The following is a 16,217-nucleotide window of genomic DNA, read 5'->3' on the forward strand; positions in this document are numbered from 1 at the left end:
GACCCGTGTGTAAACTACTGGCTCGTTCTTTGTACAACTGTCCCTTCAGCTCACCAGACCATGGAGGACATGCACGCCTTCATTCTCACATGTCAGTGGTCCGGCAGAGTTTACTGCCCTGCAGCAAACAGAATACCCTCTGAGGCCAAATAACATGAGCACACGAGCCTTAACTTTTTTTTTTAGACTATTATTTGTACAGTATTCCTCTGTGTGCATAAATACCTAATTTCCTAAGAGAGTACATTCTGAGAATCCATATCCACCTGTCTGCTCCTTGTCTGGAGCCTTGGAATTGGGCTCCTTTTAGGTACTGTACCTGTCACAAATCATCTGTCACCCAGGACATGTGAGACTTAATCAGTGGTAAGTGGTAACAAAATGAGAAAATGTAACCCTGTTTGATCTTGAGCATTCATTTTGTGTACTGCTTTATCAAAAGGTTTATTTGTGAAAACCAGGATGACAGGAAGCTCATACAAAGAACATACAGTAAAAACATGGCGCATGGAAGCGCATAAAGAGACACTTAAGATTGAAGTAAACAGTTAAAGGAAGCATTTATCATCATGGTGTTAATTGCCCATCAGTGAGACTACTTGGATTTACTATTGGATTGCCCTGGGCTCGAGTAAGAGTAAATTTTCAGGGGAAAACCAAGGAAATATGACATCTAGACAGACAGCACAATACGATAAAATTCTTTGTCTTTTTTTTTTTTAAGTAGCGCTGGGATTTAAAATGATGTAGATCTGAGAAGCATAACGCTAGTTACAACTGCAATGAGTAAGATTTTCCCCATACATAACCTTAAGTCCTCGGCTACACCTTCTGGCATGTGCTTGAGTAACAGACGTTCCTCATGCCGATGCTGCTTGTGTCTTTGATTTGATCCAGTCCAGGAAGTGAGTTACGCGTGTGTACACCCCAGGCTTGTTCTTCTTTCCACACTGGTCTCCCCAACTCACCAGACCATAAATAACACTGGTACTATTCTGTTTACATGTCAGTGGTCCTCCAGAGTCACCCTGAAAAAAGAACAAACAGCTGACAACAGATGCACTGCTGCACGCAACTTGTTTAAGAACTTGCCTCAGATAAGTCATTCATGCAGACATTTTGAAAGATGGGATGCACTTAACTAGGAAGTTTGTACAACTAACCTGGCAGGAATCCACCCCTCCCTGCAGGTGGCCAGCACAGAACATTGAATCATCCAGGACTCTGCCATAAACAGCACGTTCAGAGCACTTTTCCTGGTTGATCAGCAGTACATTGGCTTCCAGCAGGTGGTTGGAACCATAGTCAGCTGCAGAGATGGGGTGAAAAAATGGGATTTTGACAAATATCACAATAAATGCTGCAAAGTTGCAAAGATCACACTGATCTCTAATTTCAGTAGTTGTGTGTGAATAAAGATTCAAGGGTCACAGGGTCCTTTACAGTAAAAAACATTAAGTGTCTCTAAAACAACGCAAATAAAAATGGCAGCTTTTATTCTGCGGCTGAATATGAAAAAGTAGCCTTACATTCCTCAGTGGCACCCCATCCAGAAATGGTACACTCCATCCCATCAGGCAGTTGGGCATCAGGCAGACATGCTGTCTTCACAAACTGAGTCTCATTGGCACAAACTCCGTTGTGACCGCTCAGCTTCAACAAGGCTTTGGAACCACAGTTTGCATAAAAGTCACAACAAAATTAAAGATGAAATGACCAAGTATGTTACTTCATTTGCATCTCATTCTCATTACTTCTACTCTGTCCTAGAGTTCTCTTATTTCTAACAATTAATACTGTATATTTCACGAATCACATCAATACAATTTTTTTGACTGTTTGCCTAAATTGGCCCTCTGAATTACTGAATAGGATCATGATATAGACGTAAGATGCTGTCAGTGAGATCTTTGATTTAGATATTAAATTCTAATATTGTTGGTACTATCTGTGTCTATCTTTATTTTTTGAAAATGAGAGAGACACAGATCACCTATGTCATTGTAAACAGCTGCAGGAGTCTCCCTGTAGTTCTCATGTACAATAGCCTCCTCAACACTTATGGTTTGCTCCGTGGTTTCCTCGTTATTCAGTGACAGACCTCCCATAAGCACCTGCATGTCTTTGTTTTGTTCTCTGTTCAAACACAAGCAACACATGCTTCAGTAAAGATGAAGTCCACATGCTATCCCATAATCAGCAAGCGTTCGGTGTTTTTTCACATTTGTTGTCATTATGATTGTGCTTACATGCAGTGTCCGGCTGTCAGTACCCAGCAGCTCTCGATGAGCACTCCTCCACACACGTGTCTGAATTCCTGCTTGGAGTTCTTTGGTCTCACTTGCAGGGACACCTGCCAGGGTATAGCCCCAGGAGCGACCTTCAGACCTCCAAAGATTCGGGCCATTGACTTTTTTGGCTGAGGGTTCCCACAGGTGGAGAACTGGAGCGGTGGAGCGGTGGCATTGGGGGCGACAGCAGCTACAGTGGGTGCAGAAGTAGGCTGTGGAGCCTGGCTGGGCTGCTCAGATGTGGGCTCGGGGACTGCTGTAGGTTCAGGTGTTTCGGGTTTGGGCTTGGAAGTAGTGGAATCGGTTGGTGTCACACCTTAAAACACATACAAGAAGATAACAGAAGATAATTTTTTTGTTGACTGCGGTGTTAATCAGAAAGTCGTCTGAAGCTTTAGAGCAGACCTGTCGGTTCAGGACACACTGTCACATCACAATAGTCCCACAACAACCTGCGGCCTCTTCTGAAGAAACACCAGGGCGCCCCCTCTCCATCTGGGTTCCTGTGTCATGCAAAAAATGTGTGAGTGGACATCCTCTTGTAGACGTCCTCCGCTATTTGAATGCACTTATTTTTCTCCTTACCTGCAGAAGTTGTGTGGGCCAAGTCCATCTTCAGCCTCGTAGGAGCTGAAAGGATCTGCACCTTTGTCCAGGATGAAGTGAGAGTTCCAGTAGAGGCATTCATCGCCATCTTCTGTCTCACTCACATTACCACGATATGACTCGCCATTACTCACATAGCAGTCATCTGGGCCTAAGAAATATACACCCAGTCAGTGTATGAGTGATGATGATGCACATATTGGAAAGGAAAAGGGAAAACAATAATGCAGGGCGTATTATTTACCAACATGGCAGAAACGGCCTCTGTACCCTGGAGGGCACTGGCAGTCAAAGTCATTACCCTCCTTGATGCATTGTCCACCATTCCTACATGGGTTAGGCTCACACAGTGAAACTATGGAGAAAAACAGTTAACAGTGAAAGCTGACTTTAAGCAAAACTGTAGAAACAGTATGAAAAAGAGGTGCTCTGGCTTATTTGGACAAAGAAATACTCCTTACAAGTTCTGCAGTGTGGAGGCTGGAAGGGCTCCTTGCATCTGCACTCATAGAACGGGGGAGTTGAAGTCAGCACACATTCACCGCGCCCACATATACCTCTCTTACAGTGTTTTGGACCTGAGACCAGAACGCAACAATTTGAATTCATGCTTGCTCAATATACATTGTGCATGTATGACCAGTCCAACAATCCAACAATAGCCTGCGAAAAGGAAATTCTTTTCAAACCTTTCTCGCATCTCCTTCCCTTGAAAGGTCTGGGGCAATCACATTTGAATTTCCTCTTGCCTTTCTCCTCACACTCGCCATTGTTGAGGCAAGGGTTCGGGTTGCATTGGCCTGAAAAATGAGAAAGGTTGTGAGGAGAACGAAAGATTTAAATGAAAGCTTTCCAATGTGAAGTAGCTCATTATGGAGTTTTGGCTTTCTTACCCTCTGGCGCTTGAAGTTCAAACAGCCAGTCTAAATTACGTGGGTCATCATCCTCATCCTCATCACCACCAACTGCCTCTAAGATCCCGAAGAAGAAGTCTGAAACGATATTTTTCCTTTATTAGATATAAAGTATTATTGTCTTCATCTCTTTCTTACTCTATAAAGCTGCATATTTCAGATTTAGGAGGAAGATATGCACTGCGATGATAATAAATATTAAATATTGTTCTCCACATAAAATGTTATTAAAGGAGTTCAGAGAAGCACTTACCTTCAGTTATATCCTTAAATGTTCCTTTCTTTTTGCCATGTTTATGTCCAGGTCCGCGTTCCTCGGGACCATGATGGTGGTGATGGTGATGCTTCTTGTGCTTTTTATGTTTCAGCTGTACAATAATTTGACAGCACCACATAAGAGTCACAGTAATGAGAAATAATATGCAGCTGTTAGAATTTTGCTGATATTTCGGACGGTTCAAAACGACCACGACAAACAAACGAAGTGCGTTCATCTTTTTAAACACTAACATTTACCAGCTTTACATTTTATTCCCAGCAAAATGCAATGAAACAAACACTGCAACAATGGAAATAAGAGCTGGTACACTTGCTTCTTGTGACAGAATTGCTGTATAATATGTACCGTACAGTATATAGTGAATACATACTTCAGCAGGTATGAGGAGCACCGCTAAGAAGAGGCAAAAGAAGAGGAGCTTAAGGTTCATGATGGCAGTGGATCAGAAGACATCCAGCAGAGTAACATGCGCTGTCTGGCAGATCGCTCACACTTTTCTAAACATTTGTGTGAGCACACTAACCTTTGATTCAACGGGGGTGTCTGGCATCCATCCCTGGTGCTGAGTCAGTTTTATTGATTTTGACTGTGTTCTTGGATAGTTGTTTTTTTTTCCTTAGGAATAATATGCAGAACACTGCTCATGTTGCCAAACACTTGCAACGAACAAATGAATGGTGCAAATTCACATTCACCATCTCCGCAACCGTGAAAGCATTTTTCACATTGGAAGTCATGAATTTCTATCAAACAGGATATGTGCGTGCTCAGATGCAACACAAAGGCTCAGAGAGCATATTTGCAAAGCTGTTTGATGTTTGTCTGAATGTCGACTTTGGATCCGCATACACTGGGTGCATATCAGGATACATTAGTGTGTGCTTTATACATTTAAAACATCAGTAAAGTGTCATACTTACAACACAGCATGATCGCATACTCAGTCAAATATACCAATAACATCTACTGTTGTTGTTGATATTACCAGTAACTTTTATAAATTCCAAGTAAAACTGAAACCTTTTTTAAACCAGACTTTGTCATACCGAGAGAATATGTAAACTCAATATGCATAAAACACTGTTTTCATGGTCCCTTTTCTCGGTTTAAGTAGCTTAGAGTTGGGCCACGTTGCTTCTAATATTTGTGTACATTCATCTGAAAGTTTAATACACATCTGCAGGCACTGGAAGACGTGTGCAGTGCTCTCCTTTAACATGAATCCTTGTAAGGAAACCTACTAGAAAATGTTATGACATTGTGCCTTTATGTAATCTGAACTACATTCCATTATTTCAGAGAAGCAATTTCAATATTAAAGGGCACTACTTTCAATAAGGCAGCCTTTGTAAAGCATTTATTGGTTGTTAATAATGACTTTACTAATGGCTAATAAATAACATAGTAATGCTTTATGGATCATCTTCTGCATGACACTTACATTATGTTTTTAGAAAACTCTTTCATGTGTTAGGAAGACCGTCCTGGACCGGGAACACTGCTGGACCGTCATCCCGTTTACCTTCTTTCATTTATTAACAGACTAAGTGGACTGTAGACTGTGTGGATTATTAGAATGTGAGAAAACCAGCAGCATTTTTTCAATGCTGCCTTCATAACTGTATCATTACCAACTTTAAAGATTTAAATGGCACACCATTACTTCATTTTGTACAGATAAAACTTTTCCCAGATGAAGCCACTCTCCTTTAGTGATCCTGACTTTTCTTGAAGGGCTACCATCGGGTCACTTGCTCAATCAAATACCTGAAATATTAATGTCGGCCTCAGTCGTACTTTGTGTTTAATGCTAATTAGCAAAAGTTAGCTTGCCAACATGGTTGACTCTGATTGTGAACACAGTAAGCATCAAACCTGCTAAATTAACGTGATGCTAGCATTGTCACTGTGAGCATGTTAGCATGCCGATGTTAGCATTTAGCTCAACGCAACACTGTGCATATAGCCCCAAAGTGTTGCTAGCATGGCCGACTCTTAGCCTTATTGTTTAATTATTAATAAAGCCATTATTTACAAAGGTATAAAGGTGTTATTAGAAAGCAGCGCCCAAGCAAGTCATCACTAAAAGCTTTTCTGTGGAGCTACTAATCCCTGGTAGGAGATGGAGCGTTACAGATTGCCATAGGCTTAGAATTGGTGCCATTGTGGTCATGACCAGGACACAGGGCCAGGTGGAGGCAGTCTGAGAAGGTTCCTGCACAGAAGGAGAACAGCGGCGTCATGTTGTCTGCCTCGAGAAACGTCACCAATCCTGCAGGGAAATTACACAACACACCAATCTGACGGAAACGTCTTGTGAAAGGCAGCTGATGGGGCACCCCTCCATGCCAAGCTGTGTACTCCCCATCAAAGAACTCCACACACCAGGACTCGTCCCCCCGGCCCAGCCAGCAGTCCTCAGTGGTGCCCTTGCGGGGAATGGTGGGATAGGTGACACCCAGCTCCCAGTAAGTCTTGCCAGTCACATCAATCTCCCAGTAATGGCGACCAAAGCTGTAGCCTTGCAAGCTGATGACATTGAGGGTGGTGTCAAAGCGTCCAGGGAGGTCAGGAAGTTGCTGCCAGGTGTCTGTGTAGGTGGCACTGTCACCTTTGGGGGAGATGATCAGCTTTGGGTGGGCCGTCTCTGGATCCAGACACACCTCACTAGAATCTGGAGGCACATATTTCAAACATTTTACACAGAAGAATCTACAGGTTACAGAGGACATATCCAGGTTAATAAACACTATGGAAATAATGTGTGAACTTACAACTCTTGATGAGTTTCTTGATTATCGGGGTCTGCGAGCAGATCAGCAGAAGCATGTTGTTGGTGAGGCTGAGGATCTGGTCAGCTTTAACTTCGTCCAGGCTCACACTGATCGGGTCTGTCCTGTTGAGCACATCCACCACTCTGGAGGAGGCAGACCATAGTGAAAAACATCAGCTGCTGCTCCATTGCTTCGTAGTGAAGCTTTTTTTCATGTCTATTAATTATGATTTGATTCCATACCTGTCCATCGTCTCCATGTCTTGCTGCTCAGGGAATGAAAAGAAAGACTGAAGAAAAGCAGAAAACAAGATTAAATGATCTTTGAATGCAAAATGTTTAATACCACATGTTTTCAGCTCCCATACACAAATGAGAAATTAAATTTCAAATCACGTTTGGTCTGCCGGACTTTAATCACCATTGTATCAGGCTCTGTGTCAGTCTGGTCCAGTGTCACAGTGAGTCTGGCCAGGTCCTGCTCTATCTCCTGGATTAAATAACAGTTCCTTTCCATCAGCCCATCCAATGCAGAGACAGCAGCCCGCTCCTCCATCTCCAGGTGGGACAGGGTAATCCTCAGGTCCTCATCCAGGATGGCCTGGATCTCCTGATATTTCCGAATGATGCTCTCCCTTATCACCGAGGACTTTTTCTGAGTCAGGCATATGCATTTATCAGCTTATCACCACAGGTGGAATTAGAGTGCTTGTGTTTTTGTTGCAGGAAAACTGATTAATATTGTTTTATCTTCAAATTTAATGGCACAGCAAAGACAGAAAGATTTCATCTTGTGGCTTGAACACAACTCACTGTGATTTCTGATTGCCGCGCTGCCAGTTTTTTCAGTCTGTATTTCACTGCTTCCCTTTGCTTCTTCAGACACTCTTGGTGCTTTTCTAATGCCTCCTGTAGAAAGGGTTGCACACACATTCAGCTCAGCTCAACTCAACACCGCTCAGGCAAATTCTTTGTGGTGCAGTGCAGCTGCAGAGGCAGAAGCAGCTTATAATGAGACTTGATGTAGGAAGCAAAAAAAGCAGAGACTGACTGACAGGGAAGTGTTTACTGTAGCAACCATCTGTATTTTCAAATGGTCTGGTTTCCTGTAGCAGCAGTTGCTGTGTATCTGCCACCTAATCTAGAAGAAAATAATTGCCATTGCATGACTGACACACTGCAGTGCTGTAACCCCAGAGGCTGTCCATACTCAAAGTGTCAGTGCTGCCTTCTCCAGGAGGGGGAAACATGATTGTTGCGTCCACGATCAGTGAAATTTGTCCCACAATAATTCCTCCTGTGACTGAATGAGGCCACATTGCAGCCAATGCATTACCTGATGCTTAAGAGTGACACAATTTGACTTGTGCAGTTCATATTACAGAGCATGGTCAATAGAGTGCATTTTTGTCAGTTTGAGGACCATACTGGCATGTTTGCGCAATTTTTGTTACAAATTGATTCATGCTTTATTCCACTGTCAACAATTTCCAAAGCACAATGTGGTTTTCTATTTTCTCATTTTTAGATCATCTGCTTCTGGTTTATTGGAAGTTCCCAGCAGCCTAAAGAAAATCAGGAATGCAGACTTTACGCCCCAGACCTCTAGAACACACAACCAATGGATATCAGGAAAGCCAGCTTGCTGAAGATTTTAAAAAATGAGCTGAAAACGCATCTCTTCACTGTAGTCATTGAGTGACTATGACTTTCTGATACAAGGCTTTTTGCGCTGTGCCTCATAATTCTTTTAAAATGTAATATTCTGTGGGTTTTATTTTTCATCTTATGTTATGTATTCTCTTTATTCAATTTTTATCATCATATCAATCTTATTTTTGCTATAACTATTAATTGGGTTTTTACATTACATTAACTTTCTATCCCTATTTTTACGTTAATTCCTTTTTTATGTGATTTCTTTGTAGCAAAGGACTTTGAGCAGTGTTTCTTGTGTGAAAAGTGCTATTCAAACAAAAGTTTATTGTCATATTATCTTGTTATTGTTCCCCTCAGCCCAGAAATAAATTTTGCTTATTGTTTTTTCACTTAGATGCTTCACTGTGCAGAGTGATGTATGTGTAGAGTCTGACACTGGAACGCTGTTTTAACACTCATCTGGTGAAGGAGGACAGTTCCGCTCACCTTAAAGCTGCAGTAAGCAGTTAATTTTTGATTTTGCTAGACAAATATACCACGATAACCTTTCAGCATATTGGAATTCAAGTGGTCTGAGAGAAAGCTACACTTCTGCACCTCCTCTTTGCTCTATTTTCAGCCTAAGACAGGACTTTGGCCAATCACAGGTCACTTCAGATGGTGAAAGCCTATCCCCACACTTTGCTTTTGCCGTGTCAGCATTGGAGACAGTAAAAACATGATTTAATGGCGACTTGTGCAACTCATGAGAAATTCCAAATATCTCTGTTGCCTTCAGTGGCATATACTGTAAAACAAGTGTGTGAACACATCCCAGCTCCACAGCTTCGGACTCATTACATCCAATGCCAAGGCACTTGTATGGATGAGTGGCTATAGGGCATGATGACAGACATTAGGGGAATAACTTCTGAGGAGGGACAGTGATGTGTTCTGGTGTGTTTGGTGCACTAGCCTCTCATCAAGCCTTGGCCGCTCTGCTCTGAGGTGCTGGAGGGATGTCTCTGAGAAGACGAGTCCCAGCGAGAGGGGCCGCGGTCTTGGCAAGGCTCACGCCATGGAGAGCAGGCCTTACATAAGGCTTCTCAGAGCAACTGACTCCTTCTGCTGCCATTCAGACTTGAGGGTGGGGATGATGGGAGGGGCTTAGTAAAGTGGCACAAGTGCTTTGTGTATGTTCAGATGTTCGCTACTGCAGCTTTAAATCTCAGTTTAAGATGCGCAAGTATGAGCCGGATTTTGTGACATCACAACTACTTTGGAGCCAATCATAATCCAGTGTGATAAGAAAACTTGAAACCTCGAGCACACATGCACTGAGAAAGGACTGCTCAGTGAAGAGACAGCTCCTGTCTTGTAGTAGAACTTTTCAAGTGAGCAATATTTGTATGTTCATACATTGGATTTTTCAGTGAGGGAGAAGAAGCACATCCAAATTTAAGAATTTTTAATTGGTTTATTGAACTGTCTTGTGGGAAAACCAGATCAGACACAAATTATTTTTCCAAGCAGAGTAAATTATATGCCTTGAAATGAGTCAGGAGAGGATCTTTGACTGTGTTTCTCCTGCTGTCCAGGGAGCCACGGTTCAGTTCATTTCAGTATGGTGTGGAAATTAAAATGGGAGAGATTTAAACATGCTCAGGATAAATTATCAACTCAACTTGAAATTAGTTTTCTCTCTTTTTGTCAGTTACATTATCACTCTGGGCTAATTCATTCATTAATATCAAGCATTGTCTTGTGAAGTGTTCAGATCAGTGCTTTACAGTAATGTGCACCTGAGAGGCCCCGACATGTGATATGTATTGTAAGAGTTAGCCACTTTACAGCTCTGCTTTCATGAATACCCTGAGTTGCCATGTTGTTGGAAACAAAAAACACATGCAGGATAGACCATAGAAAAATAATCTAAACAGGATCAAATGAATTTGGTAGTTTCTTGCACTGAAGAGGTTGCTGCAGCTGCCAAGTCTCAGCTATCTTGCCTTCCCAACTGCGCTTGAATGCATCGGTCTGGAGGAGGTGTTTGAATAATGATCGTTTGCGATTGCATTAACACACAAAGATAACCAACTCAACAGAACGGTATTTAATGTTCACAGTGATGCATTATCTTTGTCAAGCAAGATTCAAATATCCGCAAAAGTTGTCTTTAAATCATGTGAATTAACACAAATAGCTGCTTGGAATGAAAGAAAACCTTATTATTTAAAAAAAAAACAGTGGTATGCTTTGGAAAATGGACAGTTAAACACTAAATGCAGCACATGATGTATGAGTGATGGTCTTTCAAGGCACAATCTGCAATCAAGTTTCAATTACGTCAATGCTACGAGAGTGATGAATAAATCTTTAGTTGGTGGCTGTCGTTCACTAGTTTGTTGACAGCAGAGGAATATTTGTCCCCACACAAAACCTCAGGATGCAGATATATACTGTAAGTGCTTGTTATCGGCATAGGCCTAGATGTTTCCGCACAGGGGCCCCTACTAATGTGTCTGTGAGGACGATCAATAGGCTAAATGTTGCCGTAAAAGTAAACCTCTCACCCTGTGTAACATTGCTGAGCCCGTGTGTTTATTGGTGAAATGCAAAGAAGAAAACAGAGAACAGAAAAGAGGCGGTGGGTACCTTTGGTATAGCCGAGGATCATATGGTTCATGGTGATTTAAAGCTTTATTGGCTTAGATTTCAATACAACAAATGGCAGTGTGGGTTTTCATTTATAAAACAGTTCTTTCAAATACAGTTGCTCCTTACATTAGGTGTTTTGTCTATGTGTTGTTTACTGTATGTTGGATACGGCATTAAAATATATTAAGATTTGTACTTCCAATAAATGTAAAGGGAAAGTGTCTGGCCATGTTTATGAGAGCCTGAGAAGAGAGACATTTTCTTTTTGTCAGGGTCAGATGAATGTTTGGCGTGTACAGTAGGCAGGGGAGGGAGACTGATGATGTGTAGGTGCTTGGATGATTCATTTCCATGTAGATCCAGTAAAACAGTTGATGGGTCAGCTGACTGCTTTCCCAGCGTTTTCCTCTTTTTTTTTTTTTATTCAAAGACTCACTGAGCCGATTCTTGCAAACTTTGGACTAAAACTGTTTCAGCCCAAGCGGAGGAAAGCTGACACATGTTCAAGCTACGAGCATGGACATTTCGTAATGGCGCCATGAGGTTCTACTGTACTTACAAAGTTCCACAGGAATCAACAGCAACATATAGTAGGAAGAAACAAGCAAGAAAGAAAGGAAAGCAGTTCCACTCAAAGCAAAGCAAGAAGTAAAACAAGCGCAGTCAAACCAAATAACATGACCCTACTTATCATCCATTCTCATTCTTTGTCATTTTTGAACATGGAAGAGATTCCCATTCCTTGTTTCCTGTGCAAGTCTAACTGGACAAATCATTCAGCTCACAGTCTGAGGAAGCATCAGAGCAAAAAGAGTCCATGTCACCGCTTCCTTGATTATGTCAGGATAAAACAAAAAAAACAGAAGAAAAGGAAATAAACCCAAACCTACATCTAGATTACAGTTGTTGTGTGCTATCTGGATGAATGTACAGTATGCGCATGCTGCTCTGAGTGCTAGAAGAGCTTGGCCTTCTTTTTCATGTCGTTGCGTTTCCACAGGGGAAGCCTGTCAAACTCCTGGATCTCCATTCCAAAGATGTCAAAGAACGTTTCGGGTGCTAAGTGGCGCTAGAATTGAGAACAAAGGTGGAGAAAACAAAGGAGGAGAGGGTAGGAGGGGAGGGTGTTCGTGGTTAGCACCAAAGCCATAAAAAGGGTCACTGCAAAAATGACAAGAAGCAATGGATACTGCACATTCCTTGCTACAGTTGTATTTGTGTAACATGTTATTTACACAAAGTAGAGAAATCCAGTATCAACTGCGGACAGACAGGTGGAAAACTGATACCTCCAGTCTGGTTCTGTCCACATCCCTGGGCAGTTTAGCTCTCCCTCTACTGGTTATCATGAGCATTTCATAGGGATACACCTTCAGAAGGAGACACTCATCAGTGAACAGGTCAAACCGACAAGCTGGAGTTAAGCTTCAAAAACTGGCAGGCAAACTTGTCATCAAACAAAACTATCAAATTTGGAATTTTTTTTAGTAGTTCTGACTGTGACAGAGGGAACACTGGGTGGGAGAACGGGTATGTGACGGGAGGCCGACTGGGAGTGAGAGCTGTTTTTAAGGTTGTCGGGGGAAATGCAGGGTGCTATGGTGTGCACACTTTTTCTTTTCTTTTCTTTTCTTGGTGTCGAAACGTGCAAAACATTAGGTAAGGGCAAAAACATGAAAACAGAGTTATGTAACAGGCTGTATTTTTAGAGTAATTTAATGCAAACTAAAAAAAGGACTAACACCAGTAATGTGGGCCAAGTAAATCCACATGGGAATGACTGTCCTGGAAAACTGAGGTTATTCTGCTTTTCTAAATAACACCTACAGGAAGAGACTGGCAAATGATAGTTGTTAATTTAGCTGAAATGCTCAATAATAAGCAACTAGAAGTCCTTCGAAGCCTCTGACCAACTCATATCCACACAGTAACGTACAATCTCTTATATACTACGCAGTATATAGTGATATGAGTTGTTCGGATGAGAGTCTGGGCGTTGGATTCTCCACTGTATGCCGCATACAGTATCCAGCCACTTTAAGTCGAAGCTATGTGCAGATGAGCATGGAGAAGCCAGCATGCTAAGCGCCAGAGTGACTCGGCAGCTCCTGAAGCGGCATGCTAAATCAGGAACCCAGCTAATGTGAGTCTTTCACCTCCAGTAAAAATCTCTTTCAGTTCCCTACTTCTTCCACCAATGTCCCCACGCTACGAGGGTGAATACAACACGCTAATGACTTCATTTCATCCTCCTCTTTTGGGCTGGTCTCTCTTTTTTTTTAGTTGAATTGTCAAGGGTGGACTGTCTCTAAATAAGCTGCTGAATGTATAGTGTTTACATGTTTAAATGCACTTAAGTAAGTGAACAGTGTGGAGATTTCGTAACATATTTCAGTGTAGATTACAATGCTGTCATCAGTACAAAAAGAAGAAGATACTTGCTTTTGGTTCCAACATATTAGGCATAGATACTCCCCTGTCCATCCTTGCAAGTGCTGCACGGCCATCCTTAATGTGCTAAAGAATAGAACATACACAAATGTAATATAGTGGAAGGGGACTGCAGGGTTAATGGTAATGGATATGTCCACTAATGACAGTGGGCACAGTTTTCACTGGATGGAGCAAGTAGCTTGGATACGTTTGAGTGTCTTAATTAGTATTCAAGATGGGCAGTCGTTTACATGTTCTCTGGATGTCTCTGTCATTTTTTTTTCAATGGTGATTATATTTAAATGTGACATTTAGCTCGAGTCATAACATTGGTAAACAACACACAAAACAAGACATGAGCGGATGATTGTACATTGCATTAACAGGACACTGGTTCAGCTACTGGGCAGTGCATGTTTGGGCATTTGAAGCCGCTGCACCGCATGCCCTGTAGCTGACATTAATCCAACAGTGATGCAAGCATGTAGCAGGAGTGGGCAGTGTGCATTCAGGGCAAGGTGTCTCTTGCAACCCATGAGCAAGCAAATATATGATGCAAGGTGAGGAAGCATGCCATGTGAAAAAGCAGATGAGAGACATACCTGAAACTCTGCAGGACAACATGGGACAGAAAATGAGACTCACAGTTAATGGTTTTGCTGTCAGATTCCCCTGCCAGGCTACTATCTAAAACACTGCTGTCCCTGACGACACATTGTGCGAATCATTATGCAAATACTTCATTCCATTTATGTACACGTAGCGAGCCATTTTTGAATACTGGTGCTGAGTAGCTCTGGTGAAATTGGCAAGAGATTTGCTCGGTGGCCACATTTTGGTTGCAGCTCTCACCTCTGCCTCCTCCGCACATGTCACCATAGCTGTTGTACTGTGTGAAATCTGTAGACTGGGGCTGCGGGAACACAGACAACAGCATGTCAGCATTAACAGGTGGCCATTTTGTTGCTGATTTAGGACCAGGACATGTACATAATTAGCGTTTCTGGCATAGGTGCCAAGATATAATGCTTTTAACATGCAGTTTATGCTTCTTGGGGATTACAGTTTTTCTGTTATCTATCTGCATCTTAGTATGAGTGTGATCTCACCCGATGTAGCCCATTCCTCCCATAGCCAGGCAGAGAGTTAGTTTTTGTTGGAGAAGTTGGATCTGAAACATAAATATTGATCAAAATTATATTTAGTTATATTTAGGTTTTAAAAGAAGTTGACCCAAATGAGGAACATCTACATTCACCGATTCACAAATTTCTTAATCTAGACATGTTACAGTAAAACAAAAGTGCAAATGCACATGTGATGTATAGTACAGCATGTGTTACAGGACATTGCTGACAGCCCGAGAGCAGTTGAGCTGATGAAGCTGCTCTGTACCTGCGTCACAGTTGGTCTGTTTGGGGTCGTAGCGCTGAGCAGAGAGGCTACGTGCATGTCGCTCCCGGATCTGCTCTTTTTCCATCTCCTCCTTCAGAATGAGCTTTCCCAAACCAGACTGAATCTACACACACACAATTAATTTGCAATATATCCACAGGTAAACATCAGTCATTGAGGATATGCATGCATGGCCTTCAGGTTTATGATTAAGGAGACCTTGCTGAGATGTTCTTCCTGGAGCTGCTTTCTTTTCATGGCCTCTTCCTCCTCCTCCTCTCTGGATCGTCTCCTCCCTTCTGATCCTACGGGCGCCGCACACAAGCCCAAAAAAAGTTACATAAAGCATAAATATACGCACCCACAAAGACACACACGCACATCTTTCTGGAGGAGACCATGCTTCGCGCGTACGTGTATAGTACGACAAGATGAAATGCTTCAACCACAGTTGAGATTTGGAGAAAGACAGAAAAATATGGCTGCTTCATTTGGCTGTAGGGCGGTGAGGAACACACACAGTAAATGAGGAATAGGTGGACAGAAGGACACAAATGTGAGACAGAGTTGACGAGACAGACAAACAGAGGGACTCATTGGAATATTTGGCTACACTGACATGACGGATGTTTACGCTTCATCATTCATGTCAAGATTTTACTGGACGTTAAATACACAGAACAGCACAATGCAAGACAGACAAGACAAAAGTCAGTTTGAAGTCAGTCTCAGTTATCTCTGTCCAAGTCATTTGTGGCACTATTGTGTATAGCCAGTACACTCATCATGTGCAGTAAGTGAACGTAAAATGGTGACACTGATGCTACCTCAAGCAGAAAATAACATGGCAGCAACAGAAACCAAAACGCTTCTGCTTTGCGCAAGCAAAACTGAAAGGCAAATACTGTGACGTCTGAATAAGAGCGTGAGCTCGCAGTGAAGCAGGGATGCAGTTAAGCTTTTGGGGGCAGCTAGAAGGGAGAAATAAGAACAGTTAGGTTGTGGCAGGGTGTCTATTGTACTGCTAGAAGGTAGCAGTGCAAGCATGCCCATCAGGAGCCTACTGTACCTAATACAGCGAGAGAGTAGGGCCAACGGTCGCCCTCACTCCGTGAGCTGTCATCCGGAGAGGGAGCATGGGCAGCGGGGAAGGTGGCGGATCTGATGATGTCATCAGCAGACTTGCTTTGGCGTGCTATGGCAGCTGTATCTAGGTTGGTAACCATGGG

At 42.4% G+C, this 16,217-nt stretch overlaps 3 protein-coding genes across 8 annotated transcripts in view; all 3 read right to left on the minus strand.

Moving 5' to 3' along the window:
* Nucleotides 1-860: 860 nt before the first annotated feature.
* Nucleotides 861-4,521, minus strand: LOC121614247 (hyaluronan-binding protein 2-like). Its single transcript, XM_041948062.1, has 13 exons — nucleotides 4,462-4,521; nucleotides 4,065-4,179; nucleotides 3,791-3,889; nucleotides 3,587-3,697; nucleotides 3,359-3,475; nucleotides 3,142-3,252; nucleotides 2,877-3,048; nucleotides 2,697-2,794; nucleotides 2,250-2,607; nucleotides 1,994-2,136; nucleotides 1,530-1,664; nucleotides 1,164-1,309; nucleotides 861-1,028 (listed from the first exon to the last, which is right to left on the minus strand). Exons 1-13 carry the CDS (start codon nucleotides 4,519-4,521, stop codon nucleotides 861-863), a joined length of 1,833 nt encoding a protein of 610 aa, XP_041803996.1.
* Nucleotides 4,522-6,196: 1,675 nt separating this feature from the next.
* LOC121614248 (probable E3 ubiquitin-protein ligase TRIML1) lies at nucleotides 6,197-8,031 on the minus strand. The gene is made up of 5 exons (XM_041948064.1): nucleotides 7,981-8,031; nucleotides 7,678-7,773; nucleotides 7,261-7,519; nucleotides 6,866-7,006; nucleotides 6,197-6,765 (listed from the first exon to the last, which is right to left on the minus strand). The coding sequence occupies exons 1-5, from the start codon at nucleotides 8,029-8,031 to the stop codon at nucleotides 6,197-6,199; spliced, it is 1,116 nt and encodes a 371-aa protein (XP_041803998.1).
* A 2,784-nt stretch (nucleotides 8,032-10,815) lies between these two features.
* Nucleotides 10,816-16,217, minus strand: part of ablim1a (actin binding LIM protein 1a) — a 29,840-nt gene continuing 24,438 nt past the window's right edge. For 3 of the 6 annotated variants that reach the window (XM_041948182.1, XM_041948180.1, XM_041948186.1), the window contains 9 exons: nucleotides 16,058-16,198; nucleotides 15,208-15,293; nucleotides 14,989-15,112; nucleotides 14,703-14,764; nucleotides 14,446-14,506; nucleotides 14,196-14,203; nucleotides 13,603-13,677; nucleotides 12,450-12,530; nucleotides 10,816-12,229 (listed from right to left, as the gene is read on the minus strand). In XM_041948182.1, coding sequence (XP_041804116.1) covers nucleotides 12,116-12,229; nucleotides 12,450-12,530; nucleotides 13,603-13,677; nucleotides 14,196-14,203; nucleotides 14,446-14,506; nucleotides 14,703-14,764; nucleotides 14,989-15,112; nucleotides 15,208-15,293; nucleotides 16,058-16,198 — 752 coding nt within the window. In that variant the 3' untranslated portion in view covers nucleotides 10,816-12,115. The remainder of the gene's footprint in view (nucleotides 12,230-12,449; nucleotides 12,531-13,602; nucleotides 13,678-14,195; nucleotides 14,204-14,445; nucleotides 14,507-14,702; nucleotides 14,765-14,988; nucleotides 15,113-15,207; nucleotides 15,294-16,057; nucleotides 16,199-16,217) is intronic. The other 3 variants (XM_041948185.1, XM_041948184.1, XM_041948181.1) reach the window with 2 other exon arrangements.

This window comes from Chelmon rostratus, chromosome 11 (assembly GCF_017976325.1).
Source record: "Chelmon rostratus isolate fCheRos1 chromosome 11, fCheRos1.pri, whole genome shotgun sequence".
Lineage (NCBI taxonomy): Eukaryota > Metazoa > Chordata > Actinopteri > Chaetodontiformes > Chaetodontidae > Chelmon > Chelmon rostratus.

Excerpts from the sequence above, each read along its gene's own strand:
- LOC121614247 (XM_041948062.1), bottom strand. The coding sequence starts at position 4,521 with ATGAACCTTAAGCTCCTCTTCTTTTGCCTCTTCTTAGCGGTGCTCCTC. Across the intron at positions 3,890-4,064 it reads ATTTAAGGATATAACTGAAG|ACTTCTTCTTCGGGATCTTA; the intron begins GTAAGTGCTTCT and ends ATATCGTTTCAG. Across the intron at positions 2,137-2,249 it reads CTGACAGCCGGACACTGCAT|AGAACAAAACAAAGACATGC; the intron begins GTAAGCACAATC and ends GTGTTTGAACAG.
- LOC121614248 (XM_041948064.1), bottom strand. The coding sequence starts at position 8,031 with ATGCAATGGCAATTATTTTCTTCTAGATTAGGTGGCAGATACACAGCA. Across the intron at positions 7,774-7,980 it reads GTGGCAGATACACAGCAACT|GAGGCATTAGAAAAGCACCA; the intron begins GCTGCTACAGGA and ends CCCTTTCTACAG. Across the intron at positions 7,007-7,260 it reads TAAAGTCCGGCAGACCAAAC|TGGTGGATGTGCTCAACAGG; the intron begins GTGATTTGAAAT and ends CCTCCTCCAGAG.